The 20,606-nt window shown below is 36.2% G+C and overlaps 1 protein-coding gene across 3 annotated transcripts in view; it reads left to right on the forward strand.

Annotated features, from left to right (window-relative positions):
- Positions 1-20,606, forward strand: part of LOC132283996 (uncharacterized) — a 45,021-nt gene that overhangs the window by 14,580 nt on the left and 9,835 nt on the right. Inside the window, exons 5-11 of one of the 3 annotated variants that reach the window (XM_059786059.1) lie at positions 3,780-3,849; positions 4,391-4,446; positions 9,386-9,436; positions 9,615-9,719; positions 9,875-9,919; positions 19,195-19,300; positions 20,163-20,482. In XM_059786059.1, coding sequence (XP_059642042.1) covers positions 3,780-3,849; positions 4,391-4,446; positions 9,386-9,436; positions 9,615-9,719; positions 9,875-9,919; positions 19,195-19,300; positions 20,163-20,203 — 474 coding nt within the window. In that variant the 3' untranslated portion in view covers positions 20,204-20,482. Of the gene's footprint in view, positions 1-3,779; positions 3,850-4,390; positions 4,447-9,385; positions 9,437-9,614; positions 9,720-9,874; positions 9,920-19,184; positions 19,301-20,162; positions 20,483-20,606 lie in introns of those variants that run through there. The other 2 variants (XR_009472178.1, XM_059786058.1) reach the window with 2 other exon arrangements.

Genomic DNA, 20,606 nt, shown 5'->3' on the forward strand with positions numbered 1-20,606 from the left:
TTCTATCGAACAGTTATAAGACCAGCCATACTTTTTGGTACCGAATGTTGGGCAGCTAGGAAACATCATTTGTAGAAAGTGAGTGGCAGAAATGTGAATGTTGAGATGAATGTGCGACTAGAAAGGACAATCAGAAATGATCAAATTCGAGAGATGGTTGGAGTAGCACCAATTGTAGATAAAATGATACAAATCGATTAAGATGGTTTGGACATGCAAAGAAGTCCTTTAAGTGCGGCGGTTAGGAAAAATGACATAGTCCACATTGAGAGTAATAGTAAGGGAAGAGAAAGACCGAAGTTAACTTAGGTAGTAGAGTTAGTAAAGAAAGATATAATAGCATGTGGATTTAATGAGACTATAGCCTTAAATAGAGCAAAATGGAAACCGACCCCAAGTAATTGGTAAAAGGCTTGGTTGTTGTTGTAGTAGTAGTTTTTAGTTAACATGGTTAGTTTTATATTTATTTATTGTACAGAATGTTCTTTCTAATATATTTTTTTTTTTCCTTTACTACTAGTTTTTGGATTGGATGTGGTTATTGAATTGGGGATATATGTATTCGTTATTAGGATTGCGAATTGTATTTGTGCTTGTATCATAGGATTTGTGGGATCAAGACCCATTAATTACCTGATGCAAGACGAAAGGGCTCTTATATAAAGAGAATATATGTAGATGAATGGAGAGGGGAAAAGGGTTAGAAGAGAGAGAGCGTATGTGAATAGAAAGGTTTCAAACAGCAAGAATAGGGGTGAGAAAAGATCCGATGGTATTGGTGGAAATTTTCAAACTAGATATGTAAGTGGGAGCTATAATGTTAACTCAATTGTTAACGCCTTTGACATGGCTATCCTGAAATTGATGTGTCTCAAAATCTGCTCACATTGATATAATGGGAGTAATTTAAGTTGGGGTTGGTTGGAAACCTAAAAATACAGTAGTCACACCTCATAGTTACAAAACCGAATGTTTGAAAATTTTTCCTGAATCAAAGATGGGGTTCATCTAGCCAATCGAAGTGGTTGGGGTTTAGGATTTTCTGAATTGAGCTAGTTGGTCTGAGTTTGGGTTGAAAGGGTCCGGCCCATGGTTGTTAAAATCACGATTTCGGATTGTAGAATTGCACGATTCTATGACCCCAACCCCCAAAATCGATCCAAATCGCAATAAAGTCGTTTCCTTGACAAAATCGTATGTAGAATCAGTGGAATTGTACATAGAATCGTAGAATTGCACGATTCTATGCGATTCCCCTGATTCGACTTGATTTCTTGTTTGAGACCCTTTTTTTGTTGGCTGGTTCCTTCTTTTGATGGTTGGGATACAAAATAAGAAAGCATCTTGCAAAGGGACACGATTGGAGGCTCACCTGGCTATGAAGGAATGGGAAAATGGCTTCGCTGCATCTCGGCCGCCACCTAAACCGCCGGACTAAGTGATGATGATATATAGGAAGCATCTTCCTTTTCTTTTTTCTGGTTGCCGACAAGCATGTGGTAGTGTGCCTAGTCAAAGTCACTCTTAAAGATTTATCTCGCACAGTTAAGTGTGCTTTTGTTTATTTTGTTTGTTGGGGCATCATTATCCTCCTCTAGAACTGATTTGTATTTTTTTTTGGGCCTTTGGAAAGTTTACTTCAGCCCAAGCTGTAGCTTATGTACATTTATCCACGTCCAGAATATTTCCGGGAAAAAAGCCACTGATTTGTATTTTTTTGGGGCCTTTGGGCCAGTTTGCTTCAGCCGAAACTGTAGCTTATATACGTATATTTCTTTATTATTTATAAAAGTTGTATAAACTTCCACCAAAAAAAAAAATGCCCATCACACTTTGGTTGTAATTATTTTTCCATTCTGATTTTTATTTTATATTAGATTCAGACTTTAGAATAATATTTTTATACTCCTTTTTATTTTTTAATTTTTTGTATTTTGGCCTTATTATTGCTATATTTTACACATATTATTGTTTAAGAAACTAGTTTTAATTACTTTTTTACATGTTGATAGAATCTTATGATTTACGATCCGATTCTACAATTCCGATTTTACGAAGTTCAAAACGATTTTACGTAGAATCCCGATTTTAACAACCTTGGTCCAGCCACAAGCACAGAAAGAGACTTTGTGGTCTGATTTGAATATGTACACAAACACAACACCCCTTGGAACAAGGATATATATATATTTTTTTGATAAAAAAACAAGGATATATAAATACGAATTTAAATTCAAATATATATTTTTTTGAATGGTAAAGCAAACACACACACACATTTTTGCCCACGCCGGGGCTCGAACCCCTCCCCTCTTCTTTGAAGATGGGGAAGTTATACCATTGGGCCAAAGGCCCTTTGGTATTTAAATTCAAATTTTAGTGGCTTTCTTTAGAAAAATGGGGATCTTTTACCAAAATTTGCAGGAAAATGTTTCCTCAGCATTACGAAGATACATGGTGTCATATACTTCCTCTAAGGGAAAAGAGAAATGTTTAAGCTAATACTAGATAGACTTGTGGTAGGTTTATATAAGGAATTAACGTGAGAAACATAACTCTGTGCTAATAGGAATGATTTTAAAAGAAACAGTGTGTCTAGAAGTGGAAGGACGATTTCAAAAATTAGAAAATAGTGGAAGACATACTACAAATGGAAAATAGCATTCATTCAAATTTTCTGCCTTATTTCTATATTCAGTGTTTTGAAAACATATGTTATATGGAGACTCCTCTTTCCCTTCAACTACACGCGTTGACATGACACGACACAACATGGGTATGGTTATAAGATGTGTTCTGACACACAAACCCAAACTGGACAGCCCAATCCTTCTCATGGCATGATTGAAGAAAAACGTTCAAATTTAATAGCAACCGTGAGTTTTGTATTAATGAGATAAATAGAAATTCTTTTCTTTTACGACATCTCATTTAATTTGAGTTATAATTGAGTATATTCTTATAAAATAACAACATTAAACATTAATTAACTGTAGAAAAACATATAATGTAATTAAATGTGCAATACATATCTACGTACGCATATCCAACTTTTAGACACATGTCCCCTTATGCTAAGATTTGGATATGAGGAAGTCTGATATATATACACCCCTGCACCAGATACACTTGTCTTAGTTTGAGTTACATCGGTTAAAACATTCTTTCGAACATAATAATTTTGATATTGATTGAGAGAGCTTTAAGGTTTGAGCTTGATTTCAGCATATGATGACGGCGTTTGCTTGGCTATGTTTCCTTTACTGGAATTTTATTTATTTTAAACTTGACCTTTCATAAAAAGCCGGAAGTTTTCCCTTTGCTCCCTGGAATTCAAACATCCATCCGTGCAGTTCATGCTCATGTTCTTGATCTGAAGAATTTTCAGTGAGTGTTGCCATTCTTGATCATGGGTTGCACTTTTACATTCTATCTCCATGAAAATAAATGGATGCCTTGCGTACCTGATGAGATATCTAAATGTACACTGTTCGATGATTTTTGTGGAGGTAGTTTTAGTTCTGCTTTTTAATTCTAAAAAGTCTGTTAGATGACCTATTTAACTGCTTATTTCCTATCAAATTTTGACATGTTTTTCAGTCTTGGATTCCTATATTGATTCATGGTTTTTTTTAATTTTTTTATATTTTATATATATATATTTATCAATCCGTCAGATTTTGGCATGGTTGTCAGTCAGATTCCCATTAAATACTTGCATCCATTTCATTTGTGGTTTCTCTATGTTGTTTCCAACTCTGGTATTGTTTGTAAAACAGGCTTATCGGTCAAGCATGTTGAAAGCTTTTAAAAAGACCCTTGAGGAGGGGGTTTTCTCCTTCATAATTGGTATGAATTTTCTGTGTGAAAGTGCCAGATTTATTCAAAATTGAAAGCTTTACATTCCTGCATAAATGTTGTCATTTTATTTATTTTTTATGTTACGGTCATTTGAAGGTTGATGCATTGTTCATATGTTAATTCCTCCTGAGATGGCATCACTTGCATATTTTGTTGAAAATTTTTATACTCAATCGAGGGCAGTTTTCTTTTGCTTAAATGACTTTTGACGCTTCTGTATGTGATTGCTAAATTCTGCCACTAGTGGTAGCTCCAACTAGGCGAGGTTTGTATCTGAATGGGCTTATGCATATATTCATGCTTGGATTTTTGTTTAGTTTAGGAAACTGATACTATTTGTACAAAAGTATTGAGCCTTAGGTATAAAAATGTAGTAATATTAAGAAAGGTTCTCCCAATAAAAATCTAGTCTCATTATAGATTAAGTGGTGATGCAGTGCGTGTGCACTGCCTTCATTTTAACTAACTACAGATGCAGTTTTGTTCGGCAATTGACCCATTTGTTGCTGGTATGTGTGCTTCGTCTTAGTGGATGACCGCAATCTGCGGGTAGCTGATTTTGCTCAGTTTTGGGCAACTGCGAAGGTATAACCTCAATTCTTTCATTCTCACCGCCTCTTCGAGTATTTCTGTTCACATTTTCTTTTTCTGGGGATTTTTAAAGGTCTGCAATTTCTTTTCTTTGTGTGTAGATTCCCTTTAAGCTGGACACTTACAATGTTATCTGCTGCGTTTGCTTATTTTAGAAGTGTTATTGCTATATTTTGCATTTTTGACTATCCAAGATATGATTCTAGTTTATTGTCAGTGTGTTTAATGCATTAAACCTATTTTACATTAATGTGAAATACTTGAATGAGATAGTTAAGCAGAAAGAAGAGAAGGATCACCATGCGTAGCCCCATTAGAATCGGGATATTTCCATTAGTGTCCATTTCTTTTGACAAATAGATCTGTCTTGTTTTCTTAGTTTAAGATTCTCTGTTGTGAAATATTCTCAAAGCTGTTAGAGGCTTCATGGGCAGCTTAATTACTTGATTCTTCGGAACAAATGGTCATAATCATTGTTTGAATTTGTCAGATGTCACCTTTTCCACGTCTAACGTGGTGTCATACCAATTTCATGATTGATCAAAATGGTCACTATAGCATTTTTAAAAGCTCAAAGATGCCTTATTTATTGATTTTAACAGATCCAATATCAATATTAAGGGCATGTGGAATGCCTCTCGTATCTCTTTATGAACCCTTTGTGAAGTGGCAATTCGTGTTGGCGGGTTATACTAGTATGTCGTCCTAATAGTAGTCTGTTCGTCCAATCCATTCATTAACCTATTTTTAAATATAAAATGCAAATATAGTGGGAAAAAAAATGATATAATAGATGACTATTCATGAAAATGAGGACAACTAGGGCAAATACAATTGACAATAAAAGACAATACAATATCAAAACTGGGTTTATATTGATATAACAAAATCTCCTGTAGTAATTGGGTTAAAACATGTTACAAGTTAATCTGGTGAACTGACACAAAACGGGTGTAATTGGATTAATCTGGTTAATTGACATGATTATGTCACAACTGATTAAACGGGTTGTGTCTGGAAACAAGAACATGACAAGATTAATTAAATGGGTTGACACGATTATGATACTTACAAAATCAAGGTCAATCCTACCCCCAACTTCATGTTGTGTTCTAGTCGAGTTGGCAGGTCATATCGATTTTTGCCACCCCTATATGTGACTGAGATGTTCATCTTTAAACCCAAGTACCTGTAATATGTCATTAGATTCCCAAGAACTTTGATAAATGTGCATATTTGCTTTGGTTCCACCAGCTTGTAGCTTGAGTGGTATTTGCTGCCACATCCACGAAGGGGGATTTGCAGGATTCAGTATCTGGTTGAACCATGAATGTGTATTACTTATTAAAAGAAAAAGAAAAACGGAAAGGAAAGTATGGTTGCTTATGGTCTACTTTGAAATTAATGCAGGCAATGTGAGGGATCCAATCCTTGCCATTACCTGTCTACTGGTGACCCATCGCCATACTTGTAGGGGCTGGTCAGGATGGGCATTTGAAACTTAGGCCTATGCCATCCTTGCTTTTAAAGCTTTTACTTTTTCGATAAATACACTGAAGAGTGCCTAAGCGTCTGCAACCGTGTACATAGGGCACAGACAATACCTATCACAAAAGAATCTATATTCTCTATATAATACAAAATATTGTAAAGGGAAGGATTGACCTTGCCTTTAGCCAAACTAAATTGCTTTTGCGAAAAGAGGCTCTTTAATTATGATTAACGAATAGATCCTCCACTCCCACACAGACCGCTGATCTCCAGTTTCTCACTTCTGTTTTCTCGTTTTTCAGGTTTGATGACTAAAATTTTCACCTTGATCCATGAACTTCGATTTGTATAAGAAACTATAGGCCCCTTTATCTAAAAACCCCACTCTCTCTTTTTTCTCAAGAAGTAACAAACGAAGTATAAGGAGGCTTGGTCTATTTTTTTTTTGGATAAGTAAGAAGGTTTGGTCTATTTATTCAATTGAGTGCACTATTGTGCATTAAGTGTTGTTTTGTTTGGTTGAAGTGGTATAATTTTACTCAGAATTTGATTAATATTCCTATAGTTTGCTCGAGGAGAGCATGAAAAAATTAGAAAGAGAAAAAGAAGAAGTGAAACGTAACATACTCTAGATTTTATAGTTATCTTACTATTATATTTGTTCTCCATGCTTTAATGTAGTGTTTTTTGGAAAGAAGGCGGGAAGGGGAAAGCCTAGCTTCATTTCTTCCCTCACCATTATATTCTCTTCTCCTATTGAATATCACTCTTTTCTCCTATTTCTTCTAAATGACTATTGTTTACTCTTTTACCCTACTTTCTTCAGTTTGTCTTGGGTTTTTTCACCCTCTTGTGCACCTAATCTTCATATAAACTGTCTGAAGAATTTTGTTTTGCTTTAGTTACTGTCCTCTTAACTTTGTTTTTTTAGTTTATTGTATTTCTCTAGTTCCATGATGTTTAACATCCCTGTATCAAAAATTGATAGTAACTGTAACATTATTAAATTGTCAAGGCTGCTTTTGTTAGAAAGCTGTTGCTCCTTTCTTCTAGTGGAAACTGATATGGAGTGAACACACACTTAATAAATAGTCAATGTGAGGCCAAAACAAGTGATTTTTCATGTTATGGGCTTTTCAACCTCATCATCATCACCACCACCACCATTACCACCACCACCACAATATTATTAGTCATTCTGTTGCATGATCACATTTGTGTAGATGATGAGTGTTGGCAGCAATATGCTACATGGAGTCATGGATATGCTAAAATGATTTTGTAATCACATTGCTTTGCCGTCTGACATCTGGGGAATTTGTTTGGATTTATGATGTGCAAAAGAATTCACGTGAAAGATTTATATTGGCTATATGAAAATTTCAACTCTTTTTTTTTTTTTTTGGGTGAATGAAAATTTCAACTTTTCTGTTCACATCTTTTAACAATAAGTCTGATTAGATGAATAATTTTTGTAGTTTTCTTCTAAAACTTAATAACGTTCCTAGTTTAGTTGAGCTGATTATGGTTGTATGTATCAGGTTATAAAAAATGAAGATTTGTTAATCCAATCTTTTTCTTGTTTCTTTTCTCATGAATTCAAATAAGCTTGAATTTTCATATCTCGTGGCATAATTCAATATGACCTGGGAAGGTTTAGTTTACACCTAATGTAATGTGATTCAAAGGCCATATTGTAATGTTTTCATATGGTTTATTGTCTTATGTTATTTATCGGCTGTCTGAATTAAAAAAAAAAATTCACCATGTGTAGAGCTGATAATAAAAGAGGATGCCTGAATAGCGTCCCCTGACAATGATTATGGTGGCTTTCTTTTTTTTTAAGGAGTTACGTAACATGTATATATAATTTGTTGAAAACTAATTTCTCAAATTAAGTGAATTTAAAATTTCAAAAAGTATTAAAAAAAGAAAGTCACTACTTGAACCGTGCTTGCATTATACAGTTTTTTGGTGGATTGTAATTCTAAAAATCATAGACTTTATGTGATTAGATGAAACAGTGTGCAATATAATTAGCCTTTTAGAAGTTTGTTCCCCCCCCCCCAAAAAAAAAGGCCTGCGGTTTTGCCAGGTGGCAGATGATATTCTTTGTTTTTATCATTAAGAATAACTTTTGTTTTCTTGGCCTCTCTGAAGGTCTAAGGCGCCCTTTGGCCCTTTTGTTTCTTTGGGCTTCGCTCCCCTTTTGAGCGTTTTTAATAAAATCTTACTTATCAAAAAAAAAAAAGAATAACTTTTGGGCCCTATTTAGTTGCAACCAGTACCACATTCAGAATATTTAAAGTTTTGATATTGGGAGTGACATTTGCAATATTTAAGAATTCATTTATAATCTTAATTTGAAATTTGGCAATGTTATATTGTTTTGTCTACTTAGAAAGTACACATACCAACACCATTGGCATTTTTTAGCATTACTTTATATGTGATCATGGTTACAAAGAATTGCTGAGATGTTAGGTTTGAAATCTCATACAAAATGCATACATGATGGTTTGACTATGTTGTGTCAATCTTCAAAATAACTATATATTTTTTAAATTTCATGAAAGAAGTCTTGATTTTCTCTGGTAAAAGGGTTTCTTGGACTTTGATTCATACTTCTAGCCATTCCATTTATTTGTTATTTGAATTTTATAATGGTTAGGGGAAAAATTTAGGGGTGGTGGGGTGGGGTCTTGGACAGTTTGATCTGCCCATTTTGCATCTGATTATTGATCCCTTCGATTTGTTTGGAAGCAAGTTGCAGTTCACCAGTATTAGATAATCACCTTCTTTTGGGGGCTACATACCAAATGAATTTTTGAAATTGTTTCTTTAATCTTAGGTGAGAAAAATTATGGAGGTATTGGTCATTGATATGGCGGACTTGTACTGACCTTGGTATAGATGCCCCATTATTTCGGTGATTATCATATTGGTTTGAATTCTGAATTTTTGCTAACAATAAATCTTCTATTTGTGTTGTCTTCATGATAGTTTATTTATTGTAGGAAAACTTCTCAAAGTAGTTTACCAAATTCTTGACTGAATTTTGTATTTAAGATATTTTGAAATTTTTATTAACATTATAAAAAATGGATCAGTTTCCGAATTTGCTTACGGAAGTCGAACTTTTCCATAATTTCATTGAGCGTAAGCTGTGAAATAAAGGCAATGCTGATTCTGTTTTTGCTTTGCATTATTAATCTTATGTTTGCTAGCTCATCTGCCTTTAGTATGCTGCTTTTGAGATTTTTTTTTCTTTCTGAATTGATTGTCCTATCACTGAACCTGGGCTTGTCTATTATGGCTGCTACTGGTAATGTACTGCTATTGCTGTTGCTGCTGTTATTATGGTGTTTGAAGTACAGAGTACTGGCTTATGATTTCAACGTTTGTTACTTGTTATACCAATTGTTCTTTGATTTTGTTTCAGAGATCGGGCTATGAAGTTTACCTATTAGAAGCTACGTACAAGGATCCAGCGGTGAGTTCAATTTTCACGTACAAGTTTTTTCTTACTGTAGGTTTTAGCCTCACAATGTGAAGTCTTGTTATCCTTAAGAAAACTACATTACATATTTTGAATACACAATAAAAATATAGCAATACTAGGGAAGATTTTATTTCCCTTGGTGGGATGTTAATGTCCTTTTTGGACTCAGGGTTGCACAGCTAGGAATGTGCATGGTTTTACCCGGGAAGAGATACAGAGGATGGCTGGACAGTGGGAAGAAGCTCCATCCTTGTACTTGAAACTGGACATCAAGGTTTGGCCTACTCATGTTTTGACAAACATAATTTCTTTAGCAGTGAAATAAACTTGGGGTGTGTTGGCTTAAAAAATTTAGAACCTTGGTTTTGATGTGTATTACCATTTGTGCTGGGGTTATAATGTAATATATATCTTTTTTTGGCATGGCAGTCATTATTCCACGGAGATGATTTGAAGGAAAGCACGATTCAAGAGGTAATTTCCAATATATAGATGATGCCTTATCTATAATAAGATTAGTGTTTCTTAAATTGTTTAGATTCATATGCTAGAATATGTTATCAACAAGAAACTTTATTTATTGAGATTCTCATTAAATATTTTTTGGTCGTTAATGTTATTTTCTTCCCTTTTTGTGGTTGTTATCCATAGCAATTTCAAGGAAATTGTTGGGCTGCTAAATTCTATTCCAATTGAGGTTCGTAAGAGTGAAACTGGGTAATAGGTAGCCAATCCTAGTTAAATACATTACATTGGGCCATAGCATGATGCTTTTAAGGCTTACATATTGAGGTCAATGAGAACATCAGAGTTCAAATTGAATGCTTAACGTAGAGTCCTGGCCGAGGTAGTGGGGTACTCATTACATACATTTCTCTTTTATTGGGGTTTTGCTTATGCATGGAACATGTTATATGTGCCTCGTACGTTGATCAAATATTGGGGCTTAACCTGTAAAGTATGGACATTAGTACGAGATTCAGATAGGATGCAATGCAGACACGCTAATACGACATAGATTGGAATAGGTAGGATAAGGTGTGGTATGAATTTGGCAATATTTTTATGTGTGTCTTTGTGCGCGACCTATGTTTTAGAGTCTGGATAGTAGATAACACCCCTTCGACAGATTCTTGTATTATTAAATACTTTACCACAGGCAAGGGGCTGCCTGCCACTATGATCTTCTGTTCTTCTTACATCCTCTCTAACTAGCAAGCACATCCTCAGAACACAGTTTACCAAAGAAAGCCGCTTCAGGAGATGCTTTAGCATGACAAATGGCCTTCCATAATAACCCGAAAAATCTCCCTTCCGTGAGCATCCTTAAAGGATCTCACCTCAAAATTTCTCCCTTGAATCGATCCACCTGAAAATCAACAATAGGTATATATAGTCTTTGAGCATATAACATGCCTAAGAAGGCCTCTACTCCATTAGACTCCCTATCCTCTATTGGCCTAATAAAGCTTACATCCTCATCATCCTACTCTTAGAGATCCTAAAATATTCAACAACCATGACCTTTTTGTCCCTTGTGATCCTGATGAGGCTTGAAAAATTCGTCGCAAGGGGCCCTTGCCACACTTATGTCTTATTCTACTTGAATTACATGTATGTAGTGCTTGATTTTGAATTATATGATAATTAATAGTATATAAAATGTATAGGTGTTATTTTTCCCCTTCTAATTATCTTCTAATGTGTTGCATATTATAAATTGTTTCAATGATAAATGTGCTTATGGTAAGTTACCCTGACCTCCCTTGAGGTTTGGCCTTACTACAATTGGTTTAAAGCTGTGAAAAGAATTTGGCTAACCTCCCCTGAGGTTTGTTTGAAATAACTCTTACATCCTCATCGTTAGTGAATTGTTTGGCCTGCTAAAGAGTAAACCTTAAATACCGAAAATTCTCTTATGTGCAATCTCTTACCTTTTACTTCTCTTTCTAATTTCTCTCTCTTCTCAATAACAATGATTCAACTTGTATTTATGCATATAAATTAACTTGTTCACACACACACACACATAAATATATATTAACTTGTATTTATGATAATTGCATTTAACTTGTATTTATGATAATTGAGGTTTGTTTGTATTTAACTTGTATTTATGATAATTGTTTGGTCATATATTTATGCATATAAATATATGGAGAGAGATGAGGAAGAGAGATAATTGAAGACGTATAAATTAACTTGTTCACACACACACACCAAGATTCAACGGGCGCCACCGTCTCTACACTTCCTTTCTGTTCTCTGCATTCTCTAACTGCCGCTCCCACTGCCATTTCATCCCCACTGCTCAATCAACCACCGCCTCTTATCTTCAGTTCTCTCTCCCCCTCAAGACCACCTTTACCATCGTATTTGTCTATTTCCCTGATTAAGATCACCATCAAAACCATCTCCTCTCCTTGTCTACTGCTCCGAAATCTTCGGTCCAAAACTGAATTTCGACCCTCCACAAAAACAATTTTACATGTTTATTGGAAGCTACATGATGGAATGAAAAGCAAATTTTGGAACTATGCATTTGAGCCTTAGTTATATTAGGGAGATACGAAGACACATAAATAGAGGAATTCCATTACAGAAATTACTGGGCTTGAAATGGGTTAAGTTCGGATTTTTATTGGTTTGAATAACAACAAAAATTTTACACTCAACACATGGTGATTGCGATTAGTGCTGTATCCATGCACCATGAAGGTAGTGAATTGTAAGAAACCCAGATTCACTGCTGTCTTGATGCCCTAACTCCAGCCATCTCAATGTGCATTACCGATGACATATCAGAGTCAATTCTGCCACCACTAGCTGCATTGCTCACGAAATCAGTATGGTTGCCTATCCAGCGTTGGGTCGTCAACTATCCCTTCGATCATCACAGCTCACCGTTGACAGTTGACACCCTAAACTGCCATCGTCGTTGCTAGTGACCTTCAATAACATCTCAAGTAGACTTGTTACCAGGATAGCTTCGTTGTTGCTTGCCTTTGTTGTCGTTGACTGAACCAACTGGTTGCAATAAATTTTGATGGAAAAGAAGAAATAGAGGGAGGATAGAAGGGAAGAAACTAGGTCTCTTGCTTGCAGTGTGTGTGTGTGTGCACATGGTGTTGTGTGTGTATGTATTGGTGGCCGGATGACGATTGAAGGGCCATCTATAACAATGAGAGAGTGGGGAGTGGCAATCCTGGTGGTGGTGGTGGGGAGAGGGGCTAGAAGTGGGGAGTGTGATTTTTAGAGAAAGAAATAAAGGGCATCGAAAAGGAATTTTAAAATTGTATAATGTCTTGTGATGTTAGCGGACTAACTTTGACAGGGTGGTATCAAAGTGATTTTTGCAAGATTTTAAACCAATGGTAATTAGGCCAAACTGATCAGGATAATTTACTCATATGTCAAATATGTAGATGTGTCAAAAAATTGCTTTACTTTACTCAGGCTCAGACCTTTTGCTGCATTTTGTGCTTTAAGTTCTCGGGGACCTTGGGTCTTAACTTTCCTTGGGCCGCTAGTAATTGTGACAGGAACTTAATATGCATAGCAATTTTTTTCCTCATCCTTCTGTTTGCGCTCTTCCACAGTCTAACCTTATAAGAGATCCAAACCGTCTTGGCATCTTGTATGCTGAATCCTCCCGTTGGCATGTTCCCCATTCTTAACACAGTGAGTCTTGCGTTGACAATTTTTTTAATACAAAACTGGAATGTATTTGAATAAAATGTATACAAAGACGATGAAGATAAAGAAGCATTGAAGACTATATGGAGAAATTCATTAATCTCAATCATGGTTAGGTAAAGGTGATATAAGAGTTAGTTTATTGGATAGTTGAACAATCTAGGGCCTAGGTTTGAGCATTAAATATAATTTAACTTGAGAAGATCCAAGTATTTGAAACATGGAACTTTGATTGAAGCTGACGAGGATTGATGTATTTAGAAGAAAGGGTATATATTCCAATTTTTTAGTGAACAATGTCCTGAGTTTTGAAAAAGAAAAACATCAAGGAGCGATAGAAAGCCTGATCGATTGATCCTTTCAATAGAAAAAAGGCATATTTGTACAATCGATACATTGATCTATCGAACTCATTGACCGGTGGCTACTAGAGTACTTGGATTGATTGAACTTGACGCCCGATTGATCAATAATTGGGATAAAGCTTTTCAAATATTATAATTTTGTAAATTTGAATGGTTTTAGGTTTCCTTTTTGTTTATATATCCTACGGGAGAGGTGTTCTGCATATTTTGTGGGAAATATGTTCACTACTGGCAAGAGGTGTAAACTGTACCCATGAATGAGAATTGAGAAGTAACACAGAAATTGGGAAAAACTGGAGTATATTTCATGACTTTCTAATACAAAGCAGCCTGACCTTTATAGGCTGAATACAATCAGATCAGAATCCAGTAAATTAAGGAATATACAATCAAATCCCTAAGATCAGAAAATAAAATAAGTCAACCTAAACTTTGATGCACCAGCTATATTAGCCTGTAATTAGTACAAAATCAGACAGTTAATACTTTCCAAATTTATTTAACAATTACATAAATCACGTAATTCTCCAACACTCCCCCTCAAGCTGGGGAATAAATATCTTCCATCCCCAGCTTGCAGATAATTCTTTGAAACGCAGGACTGGCTAACCCTTTGGTTAGTACATCAGCTAGTTGTCCTCTTGTTGAGACATACGGAGTGCAAATTAGTCCATTATCGAGCTTTTCCTTTATGAAGTGGCGATCAACTTCCACATGCTTGGTGCGGTCGTGTTGCACTGGATTATGTGCAATATTGATGGCTGACTTGTTATCACAATATAACTTCATCGGCCTCTTAACTGAAACTCCAAGATCCTTCAGGACTATTTTCAACCATAATAATTCACATATTCCTAAAGCCATGGCACGTAATTCAGCTTCTGCACTTGACCTTGCAACTACTGGCTGCTTTTTGCTCCTCCATGTAACAAGATTCTCACCTAGGAAGGCACAATAACCCGATGTTGATCTTCTATCTGACACTGAACTTGCATAGTCTGAGTCTGTGTAAACTTCTAAGTTCAAGCACAATCCTCTCTTGAACAATATGCCTCGACTTGGACTAGATTTTAGATATTGCAGGATTCTGTATACTGCTTGGAGATGTACTTCCTTTGGGTTGTGCATAAATTGGCTCACAACACTAACTGCATAGGCGATGTCAGGCCTGGTGTGAGACAAGTAGATTAATCTTCCAACAAGTCTTTGATACATTCCTTTGTCAACTGGCTCATCATCAACAGCTTCTCCAAGCTTATGATTTGGTTCAATGGGAGTCTTCACGGGCTTACAGCCTATCTTTCCTGTTTCTTTCAGTAAATCAATAACATACTTTTGTTGTGAGACGAAAATTCCTTCTTTGGAGCGAGCAACTTCAATTCCCAGGAAGTATTTCAGCTTGCCTAGGTCTTTTATTTCAAATTCCGTGGCCAGTTTAGCTTTAAGAGTTTCCCTTTCAGCTTGATCATTGCCAGTGACAATAATATCATCTACGTATACAATGAGTACTGTAACTCCCCCTGAAGAAGAGTGTTTTATGAACAAAGTATGATCACCTTGACTTTGTTTGTAACCCATTGCTAACATTGCTCTTGCAAACCTGCCAAACCAAGCCCTGGGGGATTGCTTCAGTCCGTACAGTGCCCTCCTTAGTCTGCATACCCTATTCTTCTTTGGAAAACTAAATCCTGGAGGAGCGTCCATATATATTTCTTCTTCAAGATCTCCATGCAGAAATGCATTTTTTACATCAAACTGCTGCAAAGTCCAATCAAAGTTAGCAGCCAGAGACAATAAAATTCTTATTGTGTTCATTTTTGCCACTGGGGCAAAAGTTTCTTGATAATCAACACCAAAGGTCTGGGTATATCCTTTTGCTACTAGCCTTGCCTTGTACCTTTCAAGAGATCCATCTGCATTGAATTTTACTGAAAACACCCATTTGCATCCCACAGTTTTTTTTCCCTTCGGTAATTTGACCATCTCCCAAGTCTTGTTCTTTTCCAGTGCGTCCATCTCAACTTTCATGGCCTGCTTCCATTCCCTGCTGTTTAATGCCTCAGACAATGTTTTAGGAACGGCTATTGAGTTTAGCTGAGTAAGGAAGGCTTTATGTGAGGGAGATAATTTTTCAAAGGAAACAAAATGAGAGAGTGGATGTTGTGTACACCTTCGGGTACCTTTTCGAACTGCAATGGGTAGTTCTAAATCAGTCTCATCAAACACAAGAGTGGAATTGTTTACCTGAGTAGTGTTTTTCTCCTGAGTGGTTTCTTTCCCAAGCATAGGTTCTGACTTTTGGGCTTGCTTCGGATTAGTCTTGCCTCCCTTCCTTCTCGAAAAAACTTGAAGTGGTTTAGTGACTACTGGATTGATTGATGGAGTTGGATTTTTAGGAGGAGATTGTGGTTGAGATTCAAGAGATGTCACACTTGGATTTTGAAGCGGAGGAATATCAGAACTGGGATCGGAAGTAGGTAGTGAAACCTGGGAATGAATGTGATCCGGACTTGGAGAAACCGCGGTAAGAGGGGAACCAAAGGAAACCGAGGCAGGAGTGGTTGCAGAACTTGGACTCAAAGATGGTGGTGACAATTTGGGCATAAGATCGAAATCGAGGACATCGGCATCATCATCCTTTTCATCACTTGTTACCTCCCCCTGAGGAGAAGGATGATGAAAGAAACTCTCATGTTCAACAAATGTGACATCAATTGAAATGTAGGTTTTCCGAGTAGGCGGATGGTAACATTTGTAACCTTTTTGAGTTGAAGAGTAACCTATAAAAATACATTTAAGTGCTCGGGGATCAAGTTTGCTTCGATTGTGAGCATAAACATGAGTAAAGATAACACAACCAAATACCCGAGGAGACAACCTGTTTGGAGTAAGGAAGTCTGGAAAATGATGTGAAAGTGTTTCCCAAGGACTTCTAAAATCTAAGACTTTGGTAGGTAATTGGTTGATGAGATGAGTGGCTGTAAGAACGGCTTCCCCCCAAAAATATTTTGGAACTTGTCTTTGAAAAAGAAGAGCACGGGTAGTTTCAAGAAGATGTCCATTCTTTCTTTCGGCCACCCCATTTTGTTGGGGTGTGTCAATGCATGAGGACTCATGAACTATTCCCTCCTGATTCAAATATGGTGAAAGAATTTGGTTAAAATATTCTCTCCCGTTGTCTGTCCTCACCCTTTTAATTTTCACCCCAAACTGTGTTTTTATCATGTTATGAAATATTGGAAAGATATTGGCTACATCAGATTTTTGCTTCATGAGAAAAGTCCAAGTTAGCCGCGTACAATCATCTATAAAAATGACAAACCAACGTGCCCCAGAATAATTAGCAACCCGTGAAGGACCCCAAACATCACTGTGCATCAAATAAAAAGGAACTGATGATTTATTATTGTTCAAAGGAAAGGAAACACGTTTGTGTTTGGCAATTTCACAAATATCACAATGAAGTTGTTTCAAATCAACATTTTTAAACAAAGAAGGAAACATAAGACTAAGAGTTCTGAAGGAAGGATGACCAAGCTGAAAATGATGAAGGAGAATTTTGTCTTTATTTGTGGAGGAATCAGACAGAAGCACAGATGAACAACCAATTCCAGTACTCACTTTTCCACTCATGGGCTCGAGACAGTAGAGACCATCCTTTTCTTTAGCATGCCCAATCGTCTTCCCCGAAGCTCGGTCCTGAAACACACATGAATTTTTTGAGAAAATAAGATTGCAGTTCATATCCTTGGGTGATTTGTTTGACAGATAAAAGATTGGTTGTCAATTTGGGCACATGTAAAACATTTTTAAGACACAAGGAAGGTCCTAAGGATATGTCCCCCTGTCCTGCAACAGTGACTAAATTCCCATCAGCTATGGTGATCTTTTTATTACTTGGGCATGGTTTATAAGAAGAAAAAGATTGGGATGAGTTGGTCATATGGTCGGTTGCGCCTGAGTCGACAATCCAAGAGTGTGGGTGGATTAAAACATTATCTGAGACACTAAGAGCATGAGAACCAGAATATATACCAGAAAGTGCTAATGAACAGGCACCTGTAGGTTCTTCGAGTGAATTAAGAAGGGATCGGAGGCGATCAATGTCTTCCTTACAGAATTCTCTGCTGCTGGAATTCGGTTGATCACTGGTATTATTAGTGCTATTTTGTGCAACGTGGGCTTTTCCCTTTTGCTGCCAGCTTCTTCCTGCGGAATTCCAGTTTGACTGATTCATGTTTTGTGGCCTTTCATGTAGCTTATAGCAGGTGTCCTTCGTATGACCAGTTTTCTTGCAATAGTTACATACCAGATTCTCTTTGAATGTCCTCTTCGGGTCAGATTTCTTATAGTCAGTAATAGCTGAAGACTTCTTCTCCAAAGTTCGCTCACTAGCAGCGGTTGTAAGGAGTGCCGATCTTTCCAATGGCTGCGAATCCAACATAACTCCTCTCCTGCTCTCTTCAGCACGAATAGTTGCAATTGCTTCATTTAGGGAGGATAATCCTTTCCCCAAAGTCTGAACTCTTACAGTATCGAATTCCGGATTAAGGCCTGCTAAGAAATCATAGATTCGGTCTTTTTCTATGAAAGCCTTCAACAACGCAGCATCCTCACTGTTCTTCATCTCGAGAACCTGGTAATAGTTTAACTCGTACCACAAATTTTTCAGTGTGTTGGCATACTCTGTTACAGACTTGTTCCCTTGTTTTGTGGCAGCTAGCTTCACCTTGATCTCGTACACCTGGGCTGCATCATTTTTCTTCGAATAAGTTTGTCTGATCGCCTCCCATATCTCTTGAGCGGTTGTCAAAAACATGACAGTATCACTTATCTCGGGTACCATAGCATTCCATAGCCATGACATGACCATTGAGTCTTCTTCGTCCCAAGCAGCAAACTTTGGATCTTCTTTCTTAGGCCCTTTTCCAAGAAGATGGTTGAGCTTGCCCTTCCCTTTCAGAAAGGTTTGAACAAGTTGAGACCACTTTAAATAGTTCGTTCCATTCAGCCTATACGCAGCTTGAATGTTCTGTAGATCTCCAGGAACCTGTTGTTGGATTGTAGGTTCCTCCGATTGAGAGCTGGTTTGTGTAACCTCTGACATCTCTTTTTTCTTCTGTAAAAAATTGAACTCCAAGCTGCTATGAAATCTGTAAATGATGAAATATTTTATCCCAGAAAGAGTACCTAGTGCTCTGATACCATAACACAGAAATTGGGAAAAATTGGAGTATATTTCATGACTTTCTAATACAAAGCAGCCTGACCTTTATGGGCTGAATACAATCAGATCAGAATCCAGTAAATTAAGGAATATACAATCAAATCCCTAAGATCAGAAAATAAAATAAGTCAACCTAAACTTTAATACACCAGCTATATTAGCCTGTAATTAGTACAAAATCAGACAGTTAATACTTTCCAAATTTATCTAACAATTACATAAATCACGTAATTCTCCAACAAGAAGTAATTAGCCAAAGGATATAAAATGAGTAATGTATTTTGCGTTTACAAAGTCATGTTTTATTATTATGTTGATGTCTAACATGAGTTTAACATATGGCCTTCCTTTTCTCTGTTTGGGACCACAGTATTAATTTTGTAGTAGTAGTGTTTTTCTAAAAAACTTCAGAGAAGGTATTATTATTATTTTTTATACATTTCTCATCTAGAATTTGCCAGGTGGACATGGATACGGAAGATGGAGATTCTGATGGTGGTATATCTGGATTGGAAAAAATAAATCCTGAGATTACAGTACATCCTGCTGGAGATAATGGACCCGATGGTATGTTGCCTCAATGAGCTTGCGAGAAATGCACACATCCACACACAATATTGTCATGTTTGAAATTGGCATATTGCGCCTCAAAATCTTGATTGTATTTTTTTTTTTTTCTGTTTAATTTTTTATAATCGGTCAATAGATTTTGGGACGCGGTCCCCTTTTGAACGCTTTCTAATACACTTTTACATGTAAAAAAAAAAAAAAAAAAAAAAAAATCGGTCAATAGATTAATATTTCTTGAGATGTTCAAAGCTTCCTTTTCTGAATTCTTTGACTGAAAAGGATTATATGCTAAGAAGGTAAACTGATATGCCAGTATTGTAATGATTGTTATATCATATATTCTACTATTCCACTACTTTGTCTTTACAATTATCTTTTGTCCTATATGAATAAGTATCATTATATGCTTGACTTTTGACCCGTTTTATAATGGCAATTTTAGTTAAAGCAAAAAAGTTGAACACTTTGAGATGTGTTCATATTATTTTCAACTTTTTGAGAGTTTAGAGGCCCTTTTAGGCCTCGTGTATCTTCTGAGGGTTGCATTCCCCTTTTCAACGCTTCTTTTATACAATTTTATTTATCAAAAAAAAAAAAAAAAAAAAAATATTTGCAATATCCCCCCTTAAACATAAATCGTATGATAACTACATGATAATGCTTTCTTATTTCTCCCCCTTTCCCCTCACAAAAATATTGACAAATTAAGCAAAGTAATATCATTTACAGCAACAACATGTAATCCCTGAAAATAACAAGGAAGAAAGATGGATGCCGAAGAGTTTACTAAATCAATTACATGTTCTCCCATTTTCTTAATCAGTCTTAAACAACAGGATCATTCTTTTGTCCCTTCCAGGCGATCGGAAAATAAAGAAATGGTTAACGTATTCAAGATAATTACGTATTTACAAAATACCGCGTTTCAATTCATCATATTTCGTCAGATCTGGGATGTGATATGGGAGGGAGGTTCGAGTCCTCTTCAAGGCATAATATTGATAATGCTTATTGAATGAGCAATTCAATTAGGGAGCTCGGATCAAATCAGTATATCAATACCGATTGAACTTCTGTGAGATATTTATATAATTAGTTTCTCTCTCGTCTATTTTTGTCTCCCATCTATCTATTTTCTTTAGTTATTCACTAGAGCAATTATGATCTGGAAGTCGATCCAGGGCAAGTGTTTGGATCTATTATGACGGGACTCAAAGTTTGTGCTAAAGAGCGTGGAGGTTCGAATCCTCTTCAAGGCATAATATTGAGAATGCTTATCATTCAATAAGCGAGCTCGGATCGG

Source organism: Cornus florida, unplaced genomic scaffold, assembly GCF_030987335.1.
Source record: "Cornus florida cultivar Cherokee Brave unplaced genomic scaffold, ASM3098733v1 CherokeeBrave_3.0.0_Hap2_Chr11, whole genome shotgun sequence".
Lineage (NCBI taxonomy): Eukaryota > Viridiplantae > Streptophyta > Magnoliopsida > Cornales > Cornaceae > Cornus > Cornus florida.